Source organism: Hyperoodon ampullatus, assembly GCF_949752795.1.
Source record: "Hyperoodon ampullatus genome assembly, chromosome: 4".
Lineage (NCBI taxonomy): Eukaryota > Metazoa > Chordata > Mammalia > Artiodactyla > Ziphiidae > Hyperoodon > Hyperoodon ampullatus.
In genome coordinates this window covers 28,552,790-28,576,042 of record NC_136917.1, presented here as the reverse complement: position 1 = coordinate 28,576,042, position 23,253 = coordinate 28,552,790, and the positions used below count along the sequence as shown (strand labels likewise).

At 53.4% G+C, this 23,253-nt stretch overlaps 2 protein-coding genes across 3 annotated transcripts in view; one reads left to right on the top strand and one right to left on the bottom strand.

Annotated features, from left to right (window-relative positions):
• UHRF1 (ubiquitin like with PHD and ring finger domains 1) overlaps positions 1 to 9,444 on the bottom strand; it is a gene marked incomplete at its 5' end in the record, with an annotated part of 31,455 nt that extends 22,011 nt beyond the window's left edge. For both annotated transcript variants that reach the window (XM_079703081.1, XM_079703082.1), the window contains 2 exons: positions 312 to 584; positions 9,292 to 9,444. In XM_079703081.1, the coding sequence (XP_079559207.1) occupies positions 312 to 584; positions 9,292 to 9,444 (426 nt within the window). The remainder of the gene's footprint in view (positions 1 to 311; positions 585 to 9,291) is intronic.
• A 4,818-nt stretch (positions 9,445 to 14,262) lies between these two features.
• The window catches only part of ARRDC5 (arrestin domain containing 5), a gene marked incomplete at both ends in the record, with an annotated part of 29,468 nt that continues 20,477 nt past the window's right edge, over positions 14,263 to 23,253 (top strand). Inside the window, 2 exons of the mRNA XM_079701454.1 lie at positions 14,263 to 14,515; positions 15,978 to 16,186. Coding sequence (XP_079557580.1) covers positions 14,263 to 14,515; positions 15,978 to 16,186 — 462 coding nt within the window. The remainder of the gene's footprint in view (positions 14,516 to 15,977; positions 16,187 to 23,253) is intronic.

The following is a 23,253-nucleotide window of genomic DNA, read 5'->3' as shown; positions in this document are numbered from 1 at the left end:
CCACAGAAGCTGGGAATCCAGATCCTTCCGTGCAACGCCATGATCTTAGGGGGAGGATGGCAGCGGATGAGGACTTTGTCAGCCCCTGCGAGGACCACAGGGAAGACACCCACAGGCCCGGACATGGGATTCTACTTTAGGGGTTAGGAAGGAATCCCTGAGTACCTATGTTTCCGTCAAGGAACCCTGGGGAGATGGTCACAACAGGACGGGGGTGCCCAGCCTCGGGGATGGAGGGCTGGGGGCAGCTCCCGGGGTACAGACGCCAACCGGGCGGAGCACACCGACCCCGGCCTCCGCAGGAGCCCCACCTTGTAGAGGCCCAGCTCCGTCTCATCCCACTCATCCTCGTCGGCCTTCCCTTCCGGCTCGGCCGCGGCCTCGCCACTGTTGGAGGACTTGTCAGACTCGCTCTGGGCCAGGCAGCAGCCGGAGTCCGTGTCGGAGAGTTCAGAGTCCCTCTCCTTACTGCCACCGGTGCCACCGCCGCTGGGGGCAGGCAGCACGAGGCTCTGCCGGACCAGCAGCTGGATGGTGTCGTTCAGGCGGACGTCGTAGTCAAACAGCGTGTGGCCGTCCTCCATCTGCAGGGACACGGGACTAGGTCAGCAGACACAGAGAGCTCACCATGGGCGAAGGACCGCACCAGCCCTCGCGGAGGCCCCGCCCTGGAACAGACCACCGGCAAGTGAAGCCTGCCCACGCCCCGGGGTGCCCACTGACCCCTTCCTCAGGGTCCCCAGGCCCTCTCAAGTGAGGACGGCTGCTGCCAGTCGGGGAACGTTGCCCGGGAGCACACCGCCTAACCCCGCTGTGCCATGGCTACGCATCGGGTATCAGGGGTGGTGTTAATACTTTATGTGCTCTGGAACTTCTGTTACAGTAAACACGCATCACCTGTACCCCTGGCTCTCAATCGAGGGTGATCCTGCCCCCAGGGGACGTTGGGCGATGCCTTAGGGACATTTTTGGTTGTCATGACGGGGTTGGGGGCACTAAGGATCCCCAGGACGGCCCCCACAGAGAATGACCTGCCCTGATGTCCGCAGTGCCGGGGAGGGCAAGGCGGGGGAAGCTGGCCTGCGTGAACCAAAGGGTGGGTGCCCCGTGACATCCATCAGGTGCCTTATAAGGCTCTAGCTCCAACCTCATCCACTCAGGCCACCTCTCTATTAACTCCTTTGTGCTAATGAATTCCACCCACACTAGTCACTGGCTGATGGGGAGCTGGGGAGCCGGCAGGGCTCTACAATCTGCACCAGGCGTGACTCATCAGGTGTGTGAAGGTGTTTGTCTTCTGAGCTACATCTCTAGGGCGCCCCTAGAACACAAAAGGCTTTGTACTGGGGCTTTTATTAGAAACTGCCCCAGGGCACTCTACCAACACCCAACGAGGACCCTCAGCCTCCAGAAGACCCTAAGGCAGGCTCTGCTGACCTCTGGTGATCACTCTCTGTTGGTGGGGGGGCCCTCATGAACACCGCAGGGGGTGAAGGCTGAGCAGCACCCCTGCCCCACCCCCTGGATGCTGGGAGCACCCCCCCACCCCAGTCGTGACCACCAACTGATGGCCTCAGACATCACCCAGTGTCCCCAGGCAGAACAACCTGGCTCAGAAGCGGTGCCCTAAAGGAAGGAAGAACACACAAAAGATGGACTTTCCCTCCTTCCCACTTTTTAACCCAAAGCTGGTGGTTCAAAGGGCTGATTTCCATTAATATGCAAACAGCACCCGAGGTCACAGGGAAGACAAGTTCCAGGGCACTCGCTGCAGTAGTTGTTAATCCTTATTCATCTTATTCATTGCTAACCTGAGAATCAGATGGCTGATTGACCCCTCTTCCGGAGAGAGGCACATCTGAACACACCAACACTTGGCTGCAGCTGCAGGGGCCACCAGGGTCCCTCCAAAGCCCACCCTTGACATCCGGGCCCACGCTACCTGTTTACCCGGAGCCCAGCAAGAGCCTCCAATGTGCCCAGCACTGCCCAGATGTCAGAGGGGGCCAGGGAGTGAGAAAGCGCCAGCCCTCCAACACGGGGCCGACCCAGGACAGCCGTGACAGCGGGGAGAGATGACACGTGTGGTCACAGCAGCATGACGCACAGAAGACCAAGGGTGGAGCAACCCATTGATGGACGAATGGATCAACACAGTGTGGCCATCCTCCCTAAAAAGGGGTGAAGCACTGACACTTGCTACAGTGTGGATGGACCCTGAGAACACGATGCTCAGAGACAGAAGCCAGACACCAAAGGCCAAATACTGCCAGAATCCACGGATAGGACGTCCCTAGAGGAATCAAACAGAAATTGGATTCGCGGTGGCCACGGGCTGGGGCGGGGGTTGGGGGGGTAAGGGAGTGATCAATAAACGGTGCAGGACTTTCTTTGAAGGTGATGAAAATGTCCCCAAATCGACTGTGGTGATGGTTCAAGTCCCCGTGAATACGCTGAAAACCAGTGAATTGCACACTTTAAATGGGTACGTTGTATGGTATGCAAATTATATCCCAATAAAGATTTTTTTTTTAAAAGAAGAATTTGAAAAGGCTACAGACTGTATGATGCCAACTATAAGACGTTCTGGAAGAGGCACAACTATGGAGACATTAAAAGGATGAGTGGCGGCCAGGAGGTAAAGGGAGGGAGGGAGGGAGGGACGAACAGGCGGAACACAGAGGCTTTTTAGGGCAGTGACACTATTCTCTATGACACCATAACGGATACACATCATTACACATTCGTCCAAACCCATAGAGTGTACAACACCAAAAGTGAACCCAAATGTAATCTATAGACTCTGGGTGATGTTAATATGTCAACATAGGTTTATCAGTTGTACCAAATGCACCATCTGGTGAGAGACAGGTGTGCACAGTGGGCGGGGGGGTGGGCGGGGCAGGGGGTATATGGGCAATCTCTGTACCTTCCTCTTAATTCTGCTGTGAACCTAAAACTGCTCTAAAAATATGAAGTTTGTTAATTTCTAAAAAAAAAAAAAAAAAGATGGAAAAAATAAAATAGATGGAGAAAGACAAGTGTCTCCAGCACCACTATCGTAAGGAAACCAGCAGAGAGTAAACCAAACGTCATTAAAAACGATGACAGGATGCAGGCACCCGGTGCCCAGTGCCTCCACAGCTAGGGAGACACCCCTCAGCACTGTGGACATTCGGGGCCGGTCATCCTCTGTGTGGGGCCATCCTGTGCACCATGGGGTGTGGAGCAGCCTCCCTGGCCCCATCCACTCGATGCCAGGAGCAGCCTCCCAGTCGTGACAACCACAGACGTCCCCAGACACCGCCCAGTGTCCCCAGCGGGGCCACACGGCCCCTGGTGAGAACCACTGAGCTAGAGGCCCTCAGGTGGGCACGGGAGGGACAGGTAGCCCAGCGCCCACTATGCTCACGGCAGCATCGTTTGCAAGCAAAACCGTAACTCATTCCTACCAAGGCATGTTACACAGCTGCGTGTGACAGTTAAACGCAGGAAAGTAGATGCGTCTACCACACACATCAAGGGAGGGAGGATGGTTTCAGAGAGTGGGAAATAAACGGAAGCACCCGGACGGGGCGGGGGGTGGGGTGGGGGGGCCGCGGAGGGGAGAGCCGGGGCCCGGGAGGGAGCGCGGTCGGGCTTCTGTTCTGCAAGGAGCACTGGAACGGAGATCAAGCAGGAGATGGGGCAGCAGAGCAAAGGGGGTTAGCGGAATGCACCAGAATGGCAGCGGGGCTGTGCAGGGAGCAGCAGGGAGCAGCAGTGGTCAGGACCGGGCCAAGGACCTGTGGCTAAAGACGGGGTGGGGGGGGGGGAATCCTGAGGGAGCCGTGGAGGAGCCGGGTTGCATACCCACTCGTCTCCTCTCTCCCGGCATTTTCTACCCACGATGCCAGCCCCACACATCTGTGACGGGTCTGAGAGCCAGAGAGACAAGAGGCACTCACACCCGCACACCCGCACACACACACACTCCCCCTCCCAGTGCAAGGGCACAGCGGATAGAGGCACAAGCAGGGTGGGCTGGGTACGGAAGGGGCCACGCGCTGGGCCAGGCTGGCCCCGGGCTCTGCCTACAGGACAGAATGCACGGGCTGGTCTGACTGCTTCCTGGGACCACCTCTGGAACATTCCAGAAGGGCCCCGCAGTGGGCAGGAAGGCACTCGCACAACCGCTTGCCATGGTGAGAGGGTGTGTGTCGGGTGCCGCTCTGGCCCGAAGCTGTGCACAGCCGGTCGGTAAGTGCGGGGGGAGGGCTGGCCCCAGGCAAGGGGACCAAATGTGCGGAGTCTAGGTTCCTTCTAAGACGCTAAAACTCCAACTGAGGCTACAGGCATTAATAAAAGCTGCGCAGAGTGAATGACAGGCGAGCTGTACCTGAGGTTGCAGGTTCTCACGTTAAAATTAACCGTGCGGTTAAAATCCTGCATAACCAAAATTCCAGGTGAAAATCCCTTAAACTGCCTGTAGTAAAACATATACACATGGTTTGGGGCAGGTGACCCTGCTAGGCAGATTCAGGTGTAAAGGCAAAGCCGCCCAGGGCATTTAGATCACATCCCTCTCTTTTAATCGGGAAGCTTCCCGGACATTGGAATTCTGGGCACACGCGTGGCACAAAGTGAAATAAAACACAGAGACCGCTAGACAACACAGCTTCCTCTCCGAAGCCTGGATTCAAAGCTCACCACAGTGACACGTCAGGCTCACTTTCTGCCCCCTCGGGGCATTTTGTGGGGATACTTTACAGGCGCTGATTGCTGCCCAGAGGCAAAGAGCACAGGCTATAAACACCCCTGAGGGGCTTGGCAAGGGGTGGCTCTCCTGCAGGCTTAGAGGCAGCCATCAGGAGCAGTGGAGGGTGTAAACCAGACAGCAGGCCCCCGATGAGGGCGCGTGAGCTCCAGGCCGAGATGGACCTCCGGCCAGAGGAGGGCAGGGGGGTCTGTAACGCCCGATGGCCGGGCTGGGAGAGAAAGCAATTGAGACACCACGCAGCCTCCCGTCCTGGGGCTATGGCCCCAGCCCACACCTTCCCATCTAGGCCTCCAGGCCTCCGCAGCAATCTGGGGTTCAGGCCAGACAGACTGATGGATGGACAGAGAGGGGAGGGAAGAAAAGGCACGAAGCAGGATCCTGGCCGTGGCACAGGGGCACATTTCTCACCAGGGCGGGGTGGCGGTGTCAGGGGGGGGACACTACACAGAGGCACAACCCTCTCTGACCCTCTCTTCACGTCCCAGCCCATCCACGGGTAGGTCCTGACAAGTGAACTCTGCTCTCTGACCCCCCCCCGCCAGGCCACAGCCGAGGCTATGCCCTGGAGTGGCATTTCGGGGGTCTGCAAGGCCTAGGCTATCTATCGTGTGGTGACATTGTGATGTCACTGGCCATCTTCGGCCTCCAGATCCTGCAGGAGTACCAAAGCCTGTGCCTAAGGGAACGTGCCCTCATGTTCTCTCGAGCTGTGAACTTTTCTCAGCTTCCAATTTCTAATAGGATAAAAAACGACAAGACACAGTGAACGTCCACAACACTCTTTGGGGTCCTCTATCGCTTTGGAGAGTGGAAAGGGGTCCTCAGTCCAAACAGCGTGAGCACCCGTGCCCTGGAGAGAGACGCGGTCCAGCACATCCCACATGCCGCATGTGGGATCTTCCTGGACAGGGGCACGAACCCGTGTCCCCTGCATCGGCAGGCGGACTCTCAACCACTGCGCCACCAGGGAAGTCTGCAGCTGTCCCTGTTTTGTAAATAAAGTTCTACTACGACCTGATCGGAACACACCCATTCATTTGCCCTCGGTGTTCAGTTCAGGACTTTCGATGGCAGAGGTGAGCGGACAGACCGCACAGCCCACATTACCACTGGGTCCTTAACAGAAAGGGTTTGCTAATCTCTGACCTGGAGGGCATGTCTCCAGCCAGGAGGTCTGGGGGTGGGGAGGAAGGGACCCTCCCTCATGCAGCCCAGCCGGAAGGACAGGTCTCCAGGAGGAGACTGTCTTATTTGCCGCCTACCCCTGTCCTTTGGGAAAACGGGCTGACATTCAGGAAAAGCCAATCCAGCAGGGACATCTGGTGAGGCACTGTGACATGAGTGACCCTCCAAAGGCCATTCCTAGGATGCCATTTCACCTGATCTTTCAGACTGCTTTCCTTAAGTAAATTACCTACTAAATCATCAGTTCTCAACTGGGGACAATTTTGCCCCCAGGGAGCACTTGGCAACATCTGGGGACTTTGTGATCTTTTATGACTGGGGGAGGGTCCCTGGCATCAAGTGGGTTAGACCAGGGAGGCTGCTCCACACCCCACAGCGCCCAGGACGGCCCCCCAGCGGAGGATGATCTGGCCCTGATGTCAGCAGTGCCCAGGGGAAGGCCCTGAAACAAATGATTTATTGCTCCTTTACCGTGAACCAGGCGCGGAGCTCAAACACCAGCCCCCTCCCCGCACATCCCTGCATCCATGACCCTCACTGAATTCTCACTGTGCACATGTGGTGGGTCCGCAATTAGCCACACCCGATGGGAAGGCACAGAGACTGTCCCTGGCCAGAGACACTTGGCCAGGGCACTTGGGAAGATTAAGCGCAACCACTGTACCTGACTGCGTTAAAGGCACCACAAACGACAGCTACTGCTATTCTTCCGGGCAGCCAAAAAAAAAAAGAGGCGCCGGATGCCTCTTGCCTTTGCCCAGGCTGGGCCAGCCGCCTGGCGTCCCTTCCCCCATTCGGCTCCCTGCATTTCCGCCAATTAAGTGACATAACTGCCAACCTATTCAGCCTAAGCAAGCCGCCACGAAACCCTCCCATATCCTGAAGAAAGACTCAACTCTTGTTCTGCTTTACTGGCTCCGTCGACCTCACTGCAGACCTTGGACTGAGATGCCATTTCTTCATAAAGGAAAAACAAAAGAAGGGAAAGGATCTCGAACACTCTCTAGAACATTCCGTAAAAACAACAGCTCTCTTGCACCCGCTGGAAATTGCACTGCTTCCTATCATGATTAGCCCAGTCTGTTTGTAGACCTGACTTGCTTCAAGGTGCTATTGCTGGGTGCCTTTGTTCCCCACCCTCCTGGCACTGTCCACACCTCCTGTGAGGCTGGGCCACTTCCTGGTCGCGGAACCTTGGGGAAATTGCATCACGGCTGAGGCCTGGCCTCCTTACCCGGAAGACAGAACTGGCTACGCATCGGCCCGCTGAGCGGGCTGAACGCAGAGTGAGCGCAGGGAAGGGGGTGAGCAGCAGTTAGAGGTCCCGTGGGAACGTGGAACCTTCTGAGAACTTCAAAAGCTGTGCTGCGAGAAGAAAGGAAGGGTTCAGAGCTGTCTCTCAGCGCCGATATACTGATGATTAGAGGCACAATGCTTATCATCACACTTTGTAACTCACACAGACGTTACGAAGGCTTTTGTAAGCCTTCATGTGGATCACCTATTACGTTCCTGATGCAGGGAGACAGCGGTTTGGTTACATGAGTGTAGACATTTGTCAAAACTCCAAAAAGTCCACTTAAGACGTGTCTCTCACTATATGCAAATTACATCTAAAGAAACAAGAACCACAAACAAACACTGTACTCCAGTTAAGGACAGGCAATGATGAAGGGTTTAGGGGGTGACGTGAACCAGTGCCTGGAACTTTCTCTGCAATGCATCCCCCAAAATAAGATGGATTGGTGGACGGATAGAGGCAAGGGAGACAGCTGCAGTGATAAAGCAAACGTGGGAACTGTCAGTGCTAAAAGCCACGGGTAGGTGTTTAGGTGTTCATGGCTCTTTGAACTTTTCTCCATGTCTTTGAATGTAAAGATTAAAATGCACGGTGCCCAGCCCACCCAGAAATATTCACTGCCTTGTACTTAAGAGGACTCGATTCAACCCGCCTTTGGATGATGCCACGAACTGTTCAGCCGGTGCCCACAGGCGGTCTTCAGAAACTCGGTGGAAGGACCTTCTGCTGAACACAAAGACTGAGAGGCAAATCGAAATCAGTTTGGATGCTGCAAAAATGAGCCCCCGCTGCAGGAGAGGGGAGAGAAACAGCATCCCAGGGGAGCTCCACTCACGGCCCTGCCTTTTCTCCACCCGCGCCACGCACATGACCGCGGTCAAATCCCCGAGTTCGCCAGCTCGGCTTTCCCTCCCCAGGCGGGGGCGTTAACTCAGATGCTTAAGACATTCAAGTCCTCGTATCTCGCACAGGAAGGAGGCTAAAGGTCTCGGAGGGCGCCTCGAGCCCAAGAAATTAATCATCAGGTCTCATTTCCAGGAGACAGGCAGGATCCTCCCAGCCCCCAAAAAATCCTGGCCAGGCGGGGAGCATTTATTTTTCAATCTAGACACCAGATGGCGGCAGCACCCAGTTCAAAACGCGACAACAAAGTCAGAGCCCGACTGAACACTTTTAATCCCATGCGCTGTCTATGCCGAGGTCCCTACAGGCCACCCAACTCCAGGGTGGCCCCAGCAGATGGGAACAACACTTTCTGTCAGACCATCTCCCACTCAGGGAAATCCCACTCACAGCCTGGCCTGCCGTCCCCCCTGCCCACGCACCAACAAGAATGGACACCCTCAGGGGCGCCACTAGAGAATATGTCCCCAAAGTGGGCAGCCCACAAACCAAGGGTGGCCATTTTCAATTGCTACAGGGGCTGGGGGTGGGGTGGGGGAACCTCGAAGAAAGGAAACCTAGGAGCAGGGCCAGCTGAGCCCGCGGAAAGCACAAACCCCTGATCAGGGGCGGCCCCGCTGCCGCCAGAGAGGAGGCCCAGAAGTGGCGGAAATTCCCGATTAGCAAGCGCCATCTCTGACTCTGAATAAGCTGATCCAAATTTCTAGAAAACCCTGTGGGGGTCGAAAGCTAAATAGGTGCAGACCGTGGGCCATCAGTGTGCGTGTTTCAAAGAAAAACCTGGTCCCTTCCGTCCTAGCATCTGAGTATTGATTCTAGGCTCTTCCTCGAATTCATCAGACCTCCATCGGCCACCTCCAATTTATTTTTTCTAGAAATTATTTTGAGGGGAGGGTCCAAAAAAAATGCGGGGGTGGGTGGGCTGGGAGTTTAAAAGCCCCCAGGCGCAACAGATTCGAGTGCCTGATGTGTCAGTCTAGGAGTCGAGAGCCTTTGTTCCTCGCTCAGACACTGGAGGTTTCTGTGGAGAAGCGGACCGGACGAGGGGGGAAGAGTGTGTGTGCGGTGCCTGGATTGAGGCAAGAACAAAGGTGCTGGGCGGGCAGGCGGGCAAGCGGGCGGGCAGCCTGCAGGGCGTGTTTACCTGCTTGCCCCGGTAGAAAAGCCTCTGCAGGCCTGGCTCCACATGGAACAGCTCCTGGATCTTCTTCCTCAGCTCTTCCACTTTAGTCAGCCTGGACAAGGAGTCCACAGTGTGGGCCACCTTCCCATCCATGGTGCGAACCTGGATCCACATGGTGCCTGCTGGTGGTAGGAGGACAAGAGAGCAGGACCCCTCGGTCAGTTCTGCCGTCACCACCACCACCGGGCTGTGCCACACTCAGGTCATCCTTGCTATTATTGTCCAGACTGTGGACACCAGGCAACTCCCAGAACGCCCTCCCAGCCCCGTAATCCCCCTAGACTGCCACGGCTGGCCTGGGCCTGGCTGAGTGAATTAAGGAGTTAATGCATTAATGAGTAGCACCGGTTGAGGATTGAGGAGGGAGGGGAAATTAGCGGAGAGGAAAAAGCATCCTGGACCACTCAGTCAACCCACCCTGCCTTTCAGAGGGAAAAAAAAACCACCAGCGTCCAGAGGAGGAAGGGGGACACAGCCAAACGGTCAGGAGCCGAGTTTGTTCATTCATCCATTCATTCATTCCCTGGATGAATACTGACGCAAGAGGAACCCAAAAGTCCGGCTCGGGTTGGAACTTCAGAAGTCCCAGGGAACTCAACTAAGTGTGACCGAAGAGGAAGAAGCCCACCAGAGACCCGGGAGCTCGGGACCCCCGGTGCTCGCGGCCCCCCGCCGCCGCCCCCGCGCGCGTGCGCGACGCACCCGCCCCGCGGTGGCCATGGCAACCGGCCGCCCCGTCCCGGTCGCCCCCGCGCGCGCAGCGCTACTCACCTCGGCCCCACGGCTGTCCCGAGCTCCAGCCTGCGTTTCCCGGACCCCGACGCACGGCCCCGGAGCCCCTCTTGTTCTCCCGCCCGCCCGCGCGGGCCAAGCCGGCGAGCCCACGCCCACCCCCACCGCCAGGACCTGCCGAGGGGCCCGCGCGCCAAGTCCCGCCCCCCTTCACTTGAGCCGCCTCGATCATTGGCTCCGCCACGGCCGGCCGCCCCGCCCTGCTCGCTCCCCATTGGCCCAGACGCGCCCGGGGAACTAAGGGCGCGCGAAATCGGGCTCGGGCGCGACAATTGAATCGCGGGGCACCCCGCGCGCAGGCGCGGAGCCTGACATCCTCCCCCGCGGCTCGCCGGGCCCTCCCCCACCCAGCCGGCGCGACCCCCGCGGGGCGCCAGGGATGTTCCGCTCGCCCTTGCCCCGAGCCCGGGCTGCCAGGGGCGACTCCTAAAGGCCGGCAGGGCTGGGGGCAGAGCCCGAGACCGCGTGTAGGGCAGCCCTGGCGCGGGAGACGCGTGCGCCCGTGCTGGCCGAGAGTCCCGGAAAGTTTTGCAAAGTCAAGGCGCCGGGTGCGCCGAGTCCTGCCCGCCCCCACCGCCCACCCGCGCCCTGGCCCGGGCTGGCACCCCAATCCGCCTGACTGCTCACGATCCACTCGCCTGATTGTGCGCCGGCCCTTCTGAGGATGGCAAAGGAACCGCGTGTGTGGCTGGGACCCCGCGCGGACGTGCGTGCGATCCCGAGCCCCCGGACAGCCGCCACTGCCCGCTGCGCTGCCAGCTGCTCTGATTTTTTTCCCGCGAAAACTTGGCGTTTGGGAGTTGCGGGGCCACAGGAGGCCGCGCCGGGGGCGGGCGCCTGCCTGGTGATTGGCCGCTGCAGTGGCGGGAAGCGAGAAAGGGGGTGGGGGGCGCCCCCGCCTCTGTCCACCCCCCCCTCCGCCCAGCGGGCCACGGCCCCGCCCAGCCCTGCGCGCTCTGCTGGGCGCGCCCAGCGTGTAATGGGGTCGGGTGGCGGGACCTGAGTCCCCTCCACCATGGGTGCCCTTCAGGAGCCCTAGGGATACCCCGGGGGCAGGGGCCCCCAGCGTAGAGACCCCCGACCTCCTAAGTCCTTTGCTTCAGCCCCTCTCCCCAGGCATGCACTGACCAGTAGGGCAGGAAGGCGGGAATCAATGTCTAAATTCTGCAGGAGAATTTGGGGGAACTCCCCCCAGGAGACCGCCTGCACCCGATGACGGGCCTCATCGCCCCAGCCTGATTTCCTAGCGTCAGGGCTCGCCAGCGCTCCCCACCCTACCCACCCGCAGGGCTTGTTTGCTGGTTTTTCCCGCCTCGTTTTCCCGCCTTCTCCGGGCTGTCCAGGCGGGCAGAGCTGCCCTCCCCCCTCCGCCCTGCCTGCTCTGCTCTGGCCAGTCTTGGCGGGCATACAGTGACCCATGCTAGACACCTACAAAGTGCCTGAACAGGGTGCTCAGAGCTGGGAGCGCAAGAGTGGGCAAGGTCGACCCTGTTGGTGGTCTCCCGGGACATTACATTCTTATCTGGGGAGACCAGCAAGAAATGAATAAATAAAGCAAATCATTTCAGATACCGCACATGCAATGAAGACAGGACAAGAGCTGGAGAGTGACCAGCGGCCATATGGGGGGTGGGGAGAGAGGGTACTCTGGTTAGGGTGGAGAGGTGGGCCTGTCTGAGCAGATGACATTTGAGCTGAGATCTGAGATGAGAAACCAAGGACAGATGGGTCAAGGCGGGAAGAGCAAACTCAGAGGCCGGAAAAGGCTTAGCGATGGACGGAGAGCAGGGCAGACACAGCAAAGGGGAGGGCAGGCGGGAGCTGAGGAGGTCAGAGGGGTGTCTATAAGACCTTGCAGGCCACTGGGAGGACTTTGGTCTTTCTCCTGAGAGCAGTGGGTAGCATGGGAGGGCTGTGAGCAGAAAAGCGATGAGCTCCAATTTATGTTTTTACAAGGTTTCTCTCGCCACATGTAGAGTTCCTTCTGTCTTGGAGCTTGTACTTCTGCTTTTGTTTCCCCTGGCGGTAGACAGATTAATGGCCCCCCCAAAGATGTCCACATCTTAATCCCTGGAGCCTGTGAATATAGAACCTTCCATGGCAAAAGGGACTTTGCAGAGGGGATTAAATTAAAGATTGTCAGATGGGGAGATTAACCTAGATTATCTGGGCTGGCCCAGTGTCATCACAAGGGTCCTAATAAATGACAAAGGGCGGGAGGGTCGGGCCAGAGACATAACGATGGAAAGAGAGGATGGAGTGATGAAACCAAAAGGCAAGGAATGTGAGAAGCCTCTAGAAGCTAGGAAAGGCAAGGGACAGATTCCCTCCTAGAACCCTAGAATGTAATCCTGCCAACACCTTGATTTTAGCTCCATTTCAGACTTCTGACCTCCAGAACTGTAAGAGAATTAATTTGTGTTGTTTTAAAGCACAGACTTTGTGGACATTTGTTATAGCCGCCAGAGGAAACTAATACACACCAATTCACGAAGTCCAGGTGCTCCTGTTAATTTTCTCCACCTTCAGGACTTCCTCAATGCAACTGATTGCATTTCTGGATGCCCAGCCATCAGCCACGTCACAGGTGTGAACAGGTGGGCAGGCCTCCCAGAGCTTGTGAGGCAGATGAAATCTTCCACATTGACAACACCTGCCCCAGGAACCCAGCCTGTTCCTGGCGAGAGCATAGCATCCATTTGTGCCTGCTGTTGCTAAAACTCAACGTGGCCGAAAGAAGAAATAGACCGTATATTCTTCATGTACATTTGGTGCAGGGCACAGCCCAGGCTCCTTGGATGCCTGAGGTTAAGTGACACAGAAAGAGGTGTCTGGCTTTCCCTGAAGAAAAGACCTGGAGTGGCGGGGATGCAGGGCCCCATTTCTCTAGTCATTTCGAGAAAGTCAGAGGGGTTGCTTGGGTTAATTAACTATGAGCAAGAGACTATGCCAAGCATCTCCAAAAGAAGCTTAGTAACCAGTTAGGAAGACAAGACATCGATGTCCGCAAAAGACATCACATCCAATAAAGCAAGATACGACAAAGAGTAAATGAGGCCTGCCAGAGCCTGGAGAACAGATACTTTGTAGAGCCTCTTCTGCTTCAGACCCTCCCCCCGCTTAGGCACCGGCCCACGTGCGAATTGGGCAACACGAATAACTGCTAGGATGCCAAGGGCCCCAGTTTCCCTTTTGCAGAACAATATGCTCTCGACAGCCATTAAGTCATTCAACAAACTTTAATTGTCCTCCCTTGCCTGAACCAGGCTCTGGGTTCGGCAAACAAAGTCCTGCCCTAGAGGGACTTCCCAACCAGTGGAGGAGACGCTGGCATAAAGACAAGTGTCAGCTGTGCAGAGAGAATGCTTCGTGGTGGTATCCACATTCACATGGAGCCCACCGTGCTCTGAGCATCTTCAAGACACAGCAGATTCCATGTCCTGGCCATGGCTATCATTTTCCTTCTAACACACACTGATATAAATCTAGAGCTATTAAGGTGGAAATGACAGAATTCCCTGGCAGTCCAGTGGTTAAGACTCCGAGATTTCACTGCTGAGGGCACGGGTTCAATCCCTGGTCTGGGAGCTAAGATCCCACAAGCTTCATGGTGTGGCCAAACAAACAAACAAACAAAAGGTGAAAACGATTATCTGTGTAGGACCCAGCATCAATCTGTGAACCCTGAGAAGGGGGTGCATGCACCCACATTTGGGGGCCATCGGATGGGGCAGAAAATACCCCTGGGCTCAGGCCCTGTGCCTCTCCATCTGTAAATAGAGCTCATGATGCCTGCCTCACCACAGGACCTGGAAGAATTCTTTGCACCCAGGGCCCTAGACCTCTGGCAGGATGACCGTTGTTCCCTAGTCGGCAGCAATGTTGGGATCTTGTGGTTTTCTTGTTCGTTATTTCCTAGGAAAAAGAGGTCAGGCTACCATTTCACCAACCAGTGAGGACTTTGGGATTCCCAAGCGGCCGCCCACTCCCAACAGCCTTGCCTCTCATCCTGGCCATTGGGAACCCCTTCCCGGAACCCTGGCTGGATGATGTCACAGACGGATGACATCACTGCAGCCAAGGAACCGGGGATCTCAGTGACACAGGGGAGGGGGGAGGATGTTCTCACTCCAAACCCCTATGTCTGTGGTGAAGTCCATTGAATTAGTGCTGCCCAAGGATGCAGTCTACCTGGCCGGCTCCAGCATAAAAGGGCAGGTGGTTCTAACTCTGAACAGCACCCTGGTGGACCCCATCGTGAAGGTGGAGCTCGTGGGAAGAGGTTATGTGGAGTGGAATGAAGAAATTGGGGCATCCCGCGATTATAGCCGAGATGTTATTTGCAACAACAAGGCTGACTATGTGCACAAGACAAAGACATTCCCAGTGGAGGGTAAGGACAAGGCCGGCCGCCAACCTTAGCCAGAATAGGAACCGGGGTCTGAAAGGTAAACACGTCTGTTAGTCAATCAACAACCCCCCGAGGATATCAGAAATGGGCAGAGGCCTGGTTCCCGTGGTCACAGGGAAAGAGATAGGAGGGAGAAGGCTAGGAAAGCTCTCCGTGGGAAGGACTGACTAGCCCCCAACTCTGCCAGGTTCAAATCTAAAGTCTGGACAGACATCAGGAAGCCTGAGCTGCCAGAAAACTATATGTCCTTTCCAAAATGTGTCCATGGGGGTGTTTCCGGGTAGTCCACAGTCAAGCAGAATACTTGGCCAATGCTTGGCTGAATGAAGTTCAATTGTAGATTTTTTTTTTTTAATTTTAGATAGGGTAGCCTGGGAAGGTCTCTCCAAAGAGGTGACTACCAAGCTCAGATCTAGTGATGGGAGGGGGACCTGCCAGATATCCAAGGGAGGAACGGCAACCTGCTGGGCCTTCATACTCAGCAATTAGGCTGCCTCTCTGTGTCCCAGTTAACCCACCTGGAAAGTGGGAATAGGAAAAAGTCCTGCCCCCTAAGACAGTCTTGAGGACTTAATGATTTAATGGCATGTCGAGGGGAGGGCTCAGAATAGCGGGGTGGGGGGGGGGAGGGGTATACAGTAAGTGCTTGTTAGGTGTTCGTTTTTTCAACCAAAACACTCCCCCGCCCCTCACCACCCACATTATCAGCTATCACCCTTCTCCATTTCCAAGGGAAGCATCCTTTCCCCTCAGAAGCATCAGCCCCAAGCCTGCGATGGGTTCACTCATTTACTTCACAAACATGTATTAAGCACCTACTGTGCACAACAACCATGCCAGAGGCTGGGGATACAACAGCGAAGAAAACAGACAGGGTCCCTGGCGTCGCTGGGGTTGCCATCAGGCAGGGAAAACACTCTAATAAGAGGGTTTGGGAGAAGTGCAAAAAAAAATATAAAACAGGGAGGTCACAGAGATGGGGGGGCAGTGTGAGTCCCTCCCCGGTCTTCCGTCACCACTCAGTCAATCAACAAATATTAAGCACCTACTGTATGCTGTGCACTGAAGGCCAAGCTCTGCCAGGGCAGGGAGATTTGCCTGCCTTGGGACCCAAGATGTGTTTGTTGAATGAATATGCGATCGAATCCTGCAGCCGGGCCTCCAGTTTCCCAGGCCCAGAGCAGGGGTGAGCAAGTCCTGGTCGGTGGTTTTGGGTGACCACCCCAGTCGCATCGCCTACCCAGGGCATCAGTCTCCAGCCCAGCTGAGACCTAATATTTATGGGCCTAGGCTTCTTAGATCCCTAAAAATCACAGAGCTAAGCCTAGCTCAGGGACAAACAGGCCAGGTCCAGAACAAGCTCCCTGCCAAAACAATAAAGAAAGAAAAGAGGGAAGAAAAGATTCTAGAACCTTCTGATGGCATCGGTGTGTTTTGCTTTCAGATAATTGGTTAAGTGCAGGCAGCCGCACCTTTGACTTCCATTTCAACTTACCTCCCGGGCTGCCTTCTACCTTCACCAGCAAAATTGGCCACGTCTTTTACTACGTGCAGGCCTCCTGCATGGGTCGGGAGCACATTCTAGCCAAGAAGAGAAGGTACTTGTTGGTTCAAGGGACTTCTTCGGATTTCCACGCAGAAAACCCATTGCAGGTAGTGATGTAGAAGGAGCAGGGGTTGGGCATGTCCTCAAAGCTCCCCGGAGGCAGGGGGAGGCGGGCAGCCAGGAGACAGGGGAGGCCGTGCAAATGGGGACTCAGAAACCAGGGCAGGAACTAAACCAGCGGCTCTCAACTGGGGTTATTCTGCCCCTGTGGGGGACACTGGGAGACGTCTGGGAACATTTTGGGTTGTCTCAACTGAGGAGGGGGGATGAGTGGGATCAAGAGAGTGTGGGCCAGGCATGTTGCTCCACACCCTGCAGTGCCCCCCACAGAGAATGACACGAGCCCTGAATGTCCTTGACATTCGAGAAACAAGAGTGAGCAGAGGGACTTCCCTGGTGGTGCAGTGGTTAAGAATCCGCCTGCCAATTCAGGGTACACAAGTTCGAGCCCTGTTCCAGGAAGATCCCACATGCCGCAGAGCAGCTAAGCCCGTGCACCACTACTAGCCTGCACGCCACAACTACTGAAGCCCTTGAGCCTAGAGCCCGTGCTCCGCAACAAAGAGAAGCCACCGCAGTGAGAAGCCCGCGCACCACGATGAAGAGTAGCCCCCCGGCTCGCCCCAACTAGAGAAAGCCCGCGTGCAGCAAAGAGAACCAAACGCAGCCAAAAATAAGTAAATAAATAAATGTATTTAGGAAAAAAAAAAAAAAGTGAGCAGAGGCCCCGCTGTGACCCCTGACTGAGGGTCCTGGGTGCTCGGTGACTCTCCAGGAGCTGATAATGGAGGTGGTGCCCCCCACCAAGAAGCACGGAAAGGGGATGTCCTCCATTCAGGGGGAAGGAAGGGCCTTGTGGCATCAGTCACCTGAGCGGAGGAAGTTTTTGGACAGCTTCTGGAGGCCAGGTGCAGAGGTGGAAGTAAGGGAGGGTGGACTTACATTGGCCAAAGTCACTTCACCTCCCTGGGGACCCATCTGTCATCAGAGTGTTGTGGCTGAGAGGGCTGGCATTTTAGTTTTCAAGGTCCAAGTTAAAAAGCCCAGCATCTCCACCTACGTATTGTGTGACCCTCTGCAAGTGATGTGGCCTCTCTGTGCCTGCATTGCCTCATCTGTCAAATGGGCACAGAGATGGTGCCTATCCCCTAGATCTCAGAAGGAGCAGTGAGTGGACTTCATGCAAGTTCTGGACCTTGCACTGTGGCTGGCAGTGGTGGTAGGAGAGAGCCCCAGAATATTTAGGCCCCATAAATCTTGTCACTGCTGCCGCTGCCACAAGTAGGCTTTTTTTTTTTTTTTTTGGCTGCACCATATGGCATGTGGGATCTTAATTCCCTGGCCAGGGATCAGACGCGCACCCCCTGCATTGGAAGCATGGAGTCTTAACCACTGGACTGCCAGGGAAGTCCTGGGTTGTCTTATCTGTATAACAAGGACCATCTCTAGCCCGGCCTACTTCAGGGGGGTAGATGCTTACAGGGGTGGATCAGATGAAGCAGACCTGAGCTCAAGGCCTGCTTGGCCACCTGCTCCCTGTGTGACCCTGAGCGGGCTCTGGTCCTTCTCTGGCTCTTCCCTCAAGAGTTAATCTAGGGTGCAGGGGGCACAAGGTAGGAATTGGGGCAAAATGCTGGTATGGGACCAGACCTAGCTTGAGATCTCTGCCGCCAGATCTTTCACTAGCCGATGGCCTTGGGCAATTAACAGCATCTCCCAGACCCTCGATTGTCCTGATCTGTACAATGGGAATACTACTACTACTAATAATAATAATCTTTCCTCGATTGTGGGGATCACAAAGCACCCAGCACGATGTGTACACATAGGGGATGCCTGGTAAGTGGGAAGAGCTCAAATCGTTATTATAGCAGCAAAGGGAGTTATTACAGATATGTTTTCTTATTTATTTATTTACTTACTTACTTACTTATGGCTGCATTGGGTCTTCGTTGTTGCGCACGGGCTTTCTCTAGTTGCGGCGAGCAGGGGGCTACTCTTCAGTGTGGTGTGCAGGCTTCTTATTGTGGTGGCTTCTCTTGTCGCGGAGCACGGGCTTTAGGCGTGCGTGCTTCAGTAGTGTGGTGCGCGGGCACCATAGCTGCGGCTCTAGAGCGCGGGCTCTTGAGTGCAGGCTCAGTAGTTGTGGCACACTGGCTTAGTTGCTCCATGGCATGTGGCATCTTCCCGGACCAGGGCTCAAACCCGTGCCCCGTGCACTGGCAGGCGGATTCTTAACCACTGCACCACCAGGGAAGTCCCTACAGATATGTTTTGAGAGTACAAAAATATGGTGTTTTCTTCAGCTACTCAGTACTGTTTTAATCAGATTGTAGGGGGCAGGGTGAGGGCAGGAGCTGGTGGACCAGGGCAGAAGCTGCTGCTCTGGTTCAAGTAGACACGGAGTCTTGACTCCTACAATCTGTCCTTCTCATAGCAGCTGAAAGGATTCGGGTGATGACACTGCTCGGGCTTCCAGGGCTCCCACCTCCCACGGGGTAAAAGCTCAAGGCCTCCCTGCGGCCCCCAAGGCCCTGCACAACCTGCCCCATCCCCTCCCTGCCCTCCCCTCCTCCCTCTCCCCACCTCGCTCACTCTGCTCCAGCCACACAGGCCTCCTGGCTGTTCCTCCAACACGCCAGTCATGGTGCTGCCCCAGGGCCTTTGCACAGGCTGTGCCCTCTGCCTGGAACCCTGTGATAGGATCTTCCTATCCCTCCCCCTCATCCTTCAGATCTTTGCTCAGAAGCCAGGTCTTCAATCACCGGCATTGCTGATGCACCAATGAACCGCCACAACCCCCACAGAAGGCAATATCCATATTAAAATGAACACGCACTTTGCCCCATCCATTTCCCTTCTAGAAAATTCTCCCATCGCTATCCTTTCACGTGTGTGACATGACCTCTCACTGCACTGTTTGTGGTGGCCAGAAACTGGCAACAGCTTAAATGTTTGTTGCTAAGTCAATTAAAGTAGCAGTACACAAAAGTCAACCCTACAGATACAGCAAAGAGAGAAAGAGAGACCAAGACACAGACAGAGACAGAGAATGAGGCAGCTCTCCCTCTCAGCACCTCCAAGTTACTGGGTTGAATGAATAAAGCAAAGTTCAGAACAGCGTGTCTATCCTGCACCGTTGGTGGTAAAAACAAAAAATGCACAGAACTTCCTTGCAGGTGTAACAAACAAACGTCTCTTTCCAGAGACCAGAGAAACCAGCAACAGACACTGCCTCCTGGGAGGGAGCAAGGGAGGGGCAAAACTTTTCCCCTTCCACTTTTTTTTTTTAACATCTTTATTGATATACAGCTCACATACCTTATAATTCACCCCTTTAAAATGTCCAAATCAGGACTTCCCTGGCAGTCCAGTGGTTAAGGTTCCATGCTTCCAACGCAAGGGGTGTGGGTTTGATCCCTCGTGGGGGAACTACGATCCCATGTGCTAAGCGGTGCGGCCAAATAAAAAATAAATAAAAATAAAATAAAATGTCCAAATCAATGGCTTTTAGTGCATTCACACAGTTGTACAGCCCTCACCACCGTCAGTTTTAGAACACTTTTATTATCCCCCAAAGAAGTCTTGCACCCCTTAGCTGTCACCCCCAAACCTCTCTGTCCCCTCCCCCAGCCACCACTAAATCCATTCTCTGTCTCTGTGGATTTGCCTGGTCTGGACGTCCCTCCCTTCACCTCTTGATGGACCTTGGATTGTTTCCACATTTTGGCTATTAGAAACCATGGTACTAACGTACGTGTGCAAGTTTTTACACGGACGCAAGTTTTCATTTCTCTTGGGTAGACACCTAGGAGTGGAACTGGGAAAGATGGTAACTCTATGTTTTACCTTTCGAGGAGCGGCCAGAATCTTCTCCACAGCGGCCGCCCCATTTTACATCCCCACCAGCCATGAACGAGGGTTCCAGTTTTTCCACATTCACTCCTATCTGTGTACCTTTAGAATTTTGAAAGACGTGACCTATTGCCTTTTCCAACAAGCAGTACCACTGTGTAGAGGACATGTCCCCAAGACCTTTCCTAACCAAGAAGTCTGAAAGAGTCGGAGTCCTGACTCCCCTTACCTCACCCCCTTGCCTAACCGCATAGCTTATCCCTATCAGAAATGTACCATTAGGGCTTCCCTGGTGGAGCAGTGGTTAAGAATCCACCTGCCAATGTAGGACACCTGGGTTCAAGCCCTGGTCCGGGAAGATCCCACATGCCGCAGAGCAACTAAGCCTGTGTGCCACAACTACTGAATCTGCGCTCTAGAGCCCATGAGCCACAACTATGGAGCCCGTGTGCCTAGAGCCCATGCTCCGCAACAAGCCACCGCAATGAGAAGCACGCGCACCACAACGAAGAGTAGCCCCCGCTCGCCGCAACTAGAGAAATCCCGTGCGCAGCAACAAAAACCCAATGCAGCCAAAAATAAATAAATAAATAAACAACAACGACAACAGAAGAAATGTACCATTAAAAAAAAGGAATGTACCATTTATATGTCCATCTCCAGACCAGAGCAGGGACTGGACTGGTCTTCACTGCTATGGGTTTTCCTTGAACTTTGCACCAAGTTGATACAAACGAATATTGGTTGAATGAATGAATCCCCCCAAAGTTTCATATATGCCAAAGGAATATGAGGTCCCAAAAAACTCCTGGGTACGGAAGATCAATGTTGAGTTTTTGCCCTAATATTCTTGGAAATCAGAGCCCTGTGGCCACCCCACCTGGCCTGGTGCGGGGGTCTCTCTGATGGGCCACCCCTGATGCCTCTCGGCACCTCCTTCAGGACCAGGACAGAACTGCTGGCTTGGCCTTGAGTTAGAGCAGTGAGTCCTTTAATGCCTGCAGGGTCCTAACGCATGCAACGAATTTTCGAATAAGACTGGAGGGGTTTAGAATGAAATGGGCTGCAATTAGCCTTCCAAGAGGAGGGAAAGAGTGGGAAGGCTGAAGGTAGGCAGGAGCCAGAGGCAGAGCGTAGGAGGTGAGGCTGAAGGGGTCGGGGGGTCAGCCTGAGGTCTCCAAGAGCATTGGACCTAGAACAGTGTTTTTCAAACCTCAGGTCATGACCTGCTAGTGGGGTGCAAAATCCATTTAGCAAGTTGCAAAGCATATCTCTACAAAATGAAAGGATAGGCAGGACCAAAATAGAAAAATATCAAAAAATATCAATTTTGTGGGTTGCAAACGTTGTTGTTCTTAACATAAAATAAGAAAACAGAGCAGAGAATAAAATAAGTAGAATAGAAAATATCAGAAAAACTCCACTTGGTGGGTTGCCATTAATTTTTTTAAAATGAAAACATAGAATAGAATATGTCAGAAAATATAAATTTGGTGGCTTGCAACAGACTTTGTTTTTATAAAATCAATGTGTAGGACTGGATAGAATAGTATTGAATAAGTAAAAGGGGTTAGAATTTACCAGAAAAAATAAATTTGGTGGGTTACAACATTTTCGTTTTATATAAAACAAAATGATAGAGTAGAATAGTGTAAGTAGACTAGAAATAACAGAAAAATCAATTCAGAGGGTCCAATCAACAGTTTTTAAAAGAATAGATTAAATAGAATAGAATAGGATAGAAGAGGAATTCTCAGCAGACATGTAGCAAGGATAAGCATTATTTCATGAAACTTATTTCTCTTTCATAGATTTAGATGTCGATGGATATATAGATTTGTGTTTTTCGCCACAATATTAAAATCTATGTTTTAACTATGAGTTGTGTTTTTTAAAAAAAGAATAATATGTAACAAATACTCTGTGTGGCCTGTAGAGTCTAAAAGATTTATTTTATTTTTCTTTTTTTCTTTTTTTTTGCGGTACACGGGCCTCTCACTGTTGTGGCCTCTCCCGTTGCAGAGCACAGGCTCCGGACGCGCAGGCTCAGCGGCCATGGCTCACGGGCCCAGCCGCTCTGTGGCATGTGGGATCCTCCCGGACCGGGGCACGAACCCGCGTCCCCTGCATCGGCAGGCGGACTCTCAACCACTGCGCCACCAGGGAAGCCCTAAAAGATTTATTATCATCAGGCTCTTTACAGAAAAAAATTCATCAACTCTATGCCCTAGACCAACTCTTTCTTTTAAATTGTAGTATAGTTGATTTACAATATTATATTCATTTCTGGTGAAATATTTTTATATTTCAATATAAAAGTGATTCAATATTTTTATAGACTGTACTCCATTTAAAGTTATTACAAAATAATGGCTATATTTCCCTGTGCTGTATAATATATCCTTGTTCATCATTTACTTTACATATAGTAGCTTGTGTCTCTCTCTTTTTTCCTAATTGGAGTATAGTTGCTTTACAATGTTGTGTTAGTTTCTGCTGTACAGCAATGTGAATCAGCCACATGTATACATGTATCCCCTCTTCCTTGGATTTCCCTCCCATTTAGGTCACCACAGAGCATTGAGTAGAGTTCCCTGTGCTATACAGTAGGTTCTCATTAGTTATCTATCTTATACCTAGTAGAGTATATATGTCACCCCTAATCTCCCAATCCGTCCCACCCTCCCCTTCCCCCCTTGGTATCCATATGTCTGTTCTCTACGTCTGTGTCTCCATTTCTGCTCTGCAAATAAGTTCATCTATACCATTTTTCTAGATTCCACATATATGCATTAATATATGATATTTGTTTTTCTCCTACTGACTTACTTCACTCTGTATGACAGTCTCTATGTCCATCCACGTCTCTGCAAATGGTGCAGTTTCATTCCTTTCTATGACTGAGTAATATTCCATTGTATATATGTACCACATCTTCTTTATCCATCCCTCTGTTGATGGACATTTAGGTTGCTTCCATGACCTGGTTATTGTGAGTAGTGCTGCAATGAACATTGGGATGCATGTATCTTTTTGAATTATGGCTTTCTCCAGGTATATGCCCAGGAGTGGAATTGCTGGGTCATATGGTAGTTATATTTTTGGTTTTTTAAGGAACCTCCATACTGTTCTCCATAGTGACTGTATCAATTTACCTTCCCACCAACAGTGTAAGAGTGTTCCCTTTTCTCCACACCCTCTCTAGCATTTATTGTTTGTAGACTTTTTAATGATAGCCATTCTGACTGGTGTGAGGTGA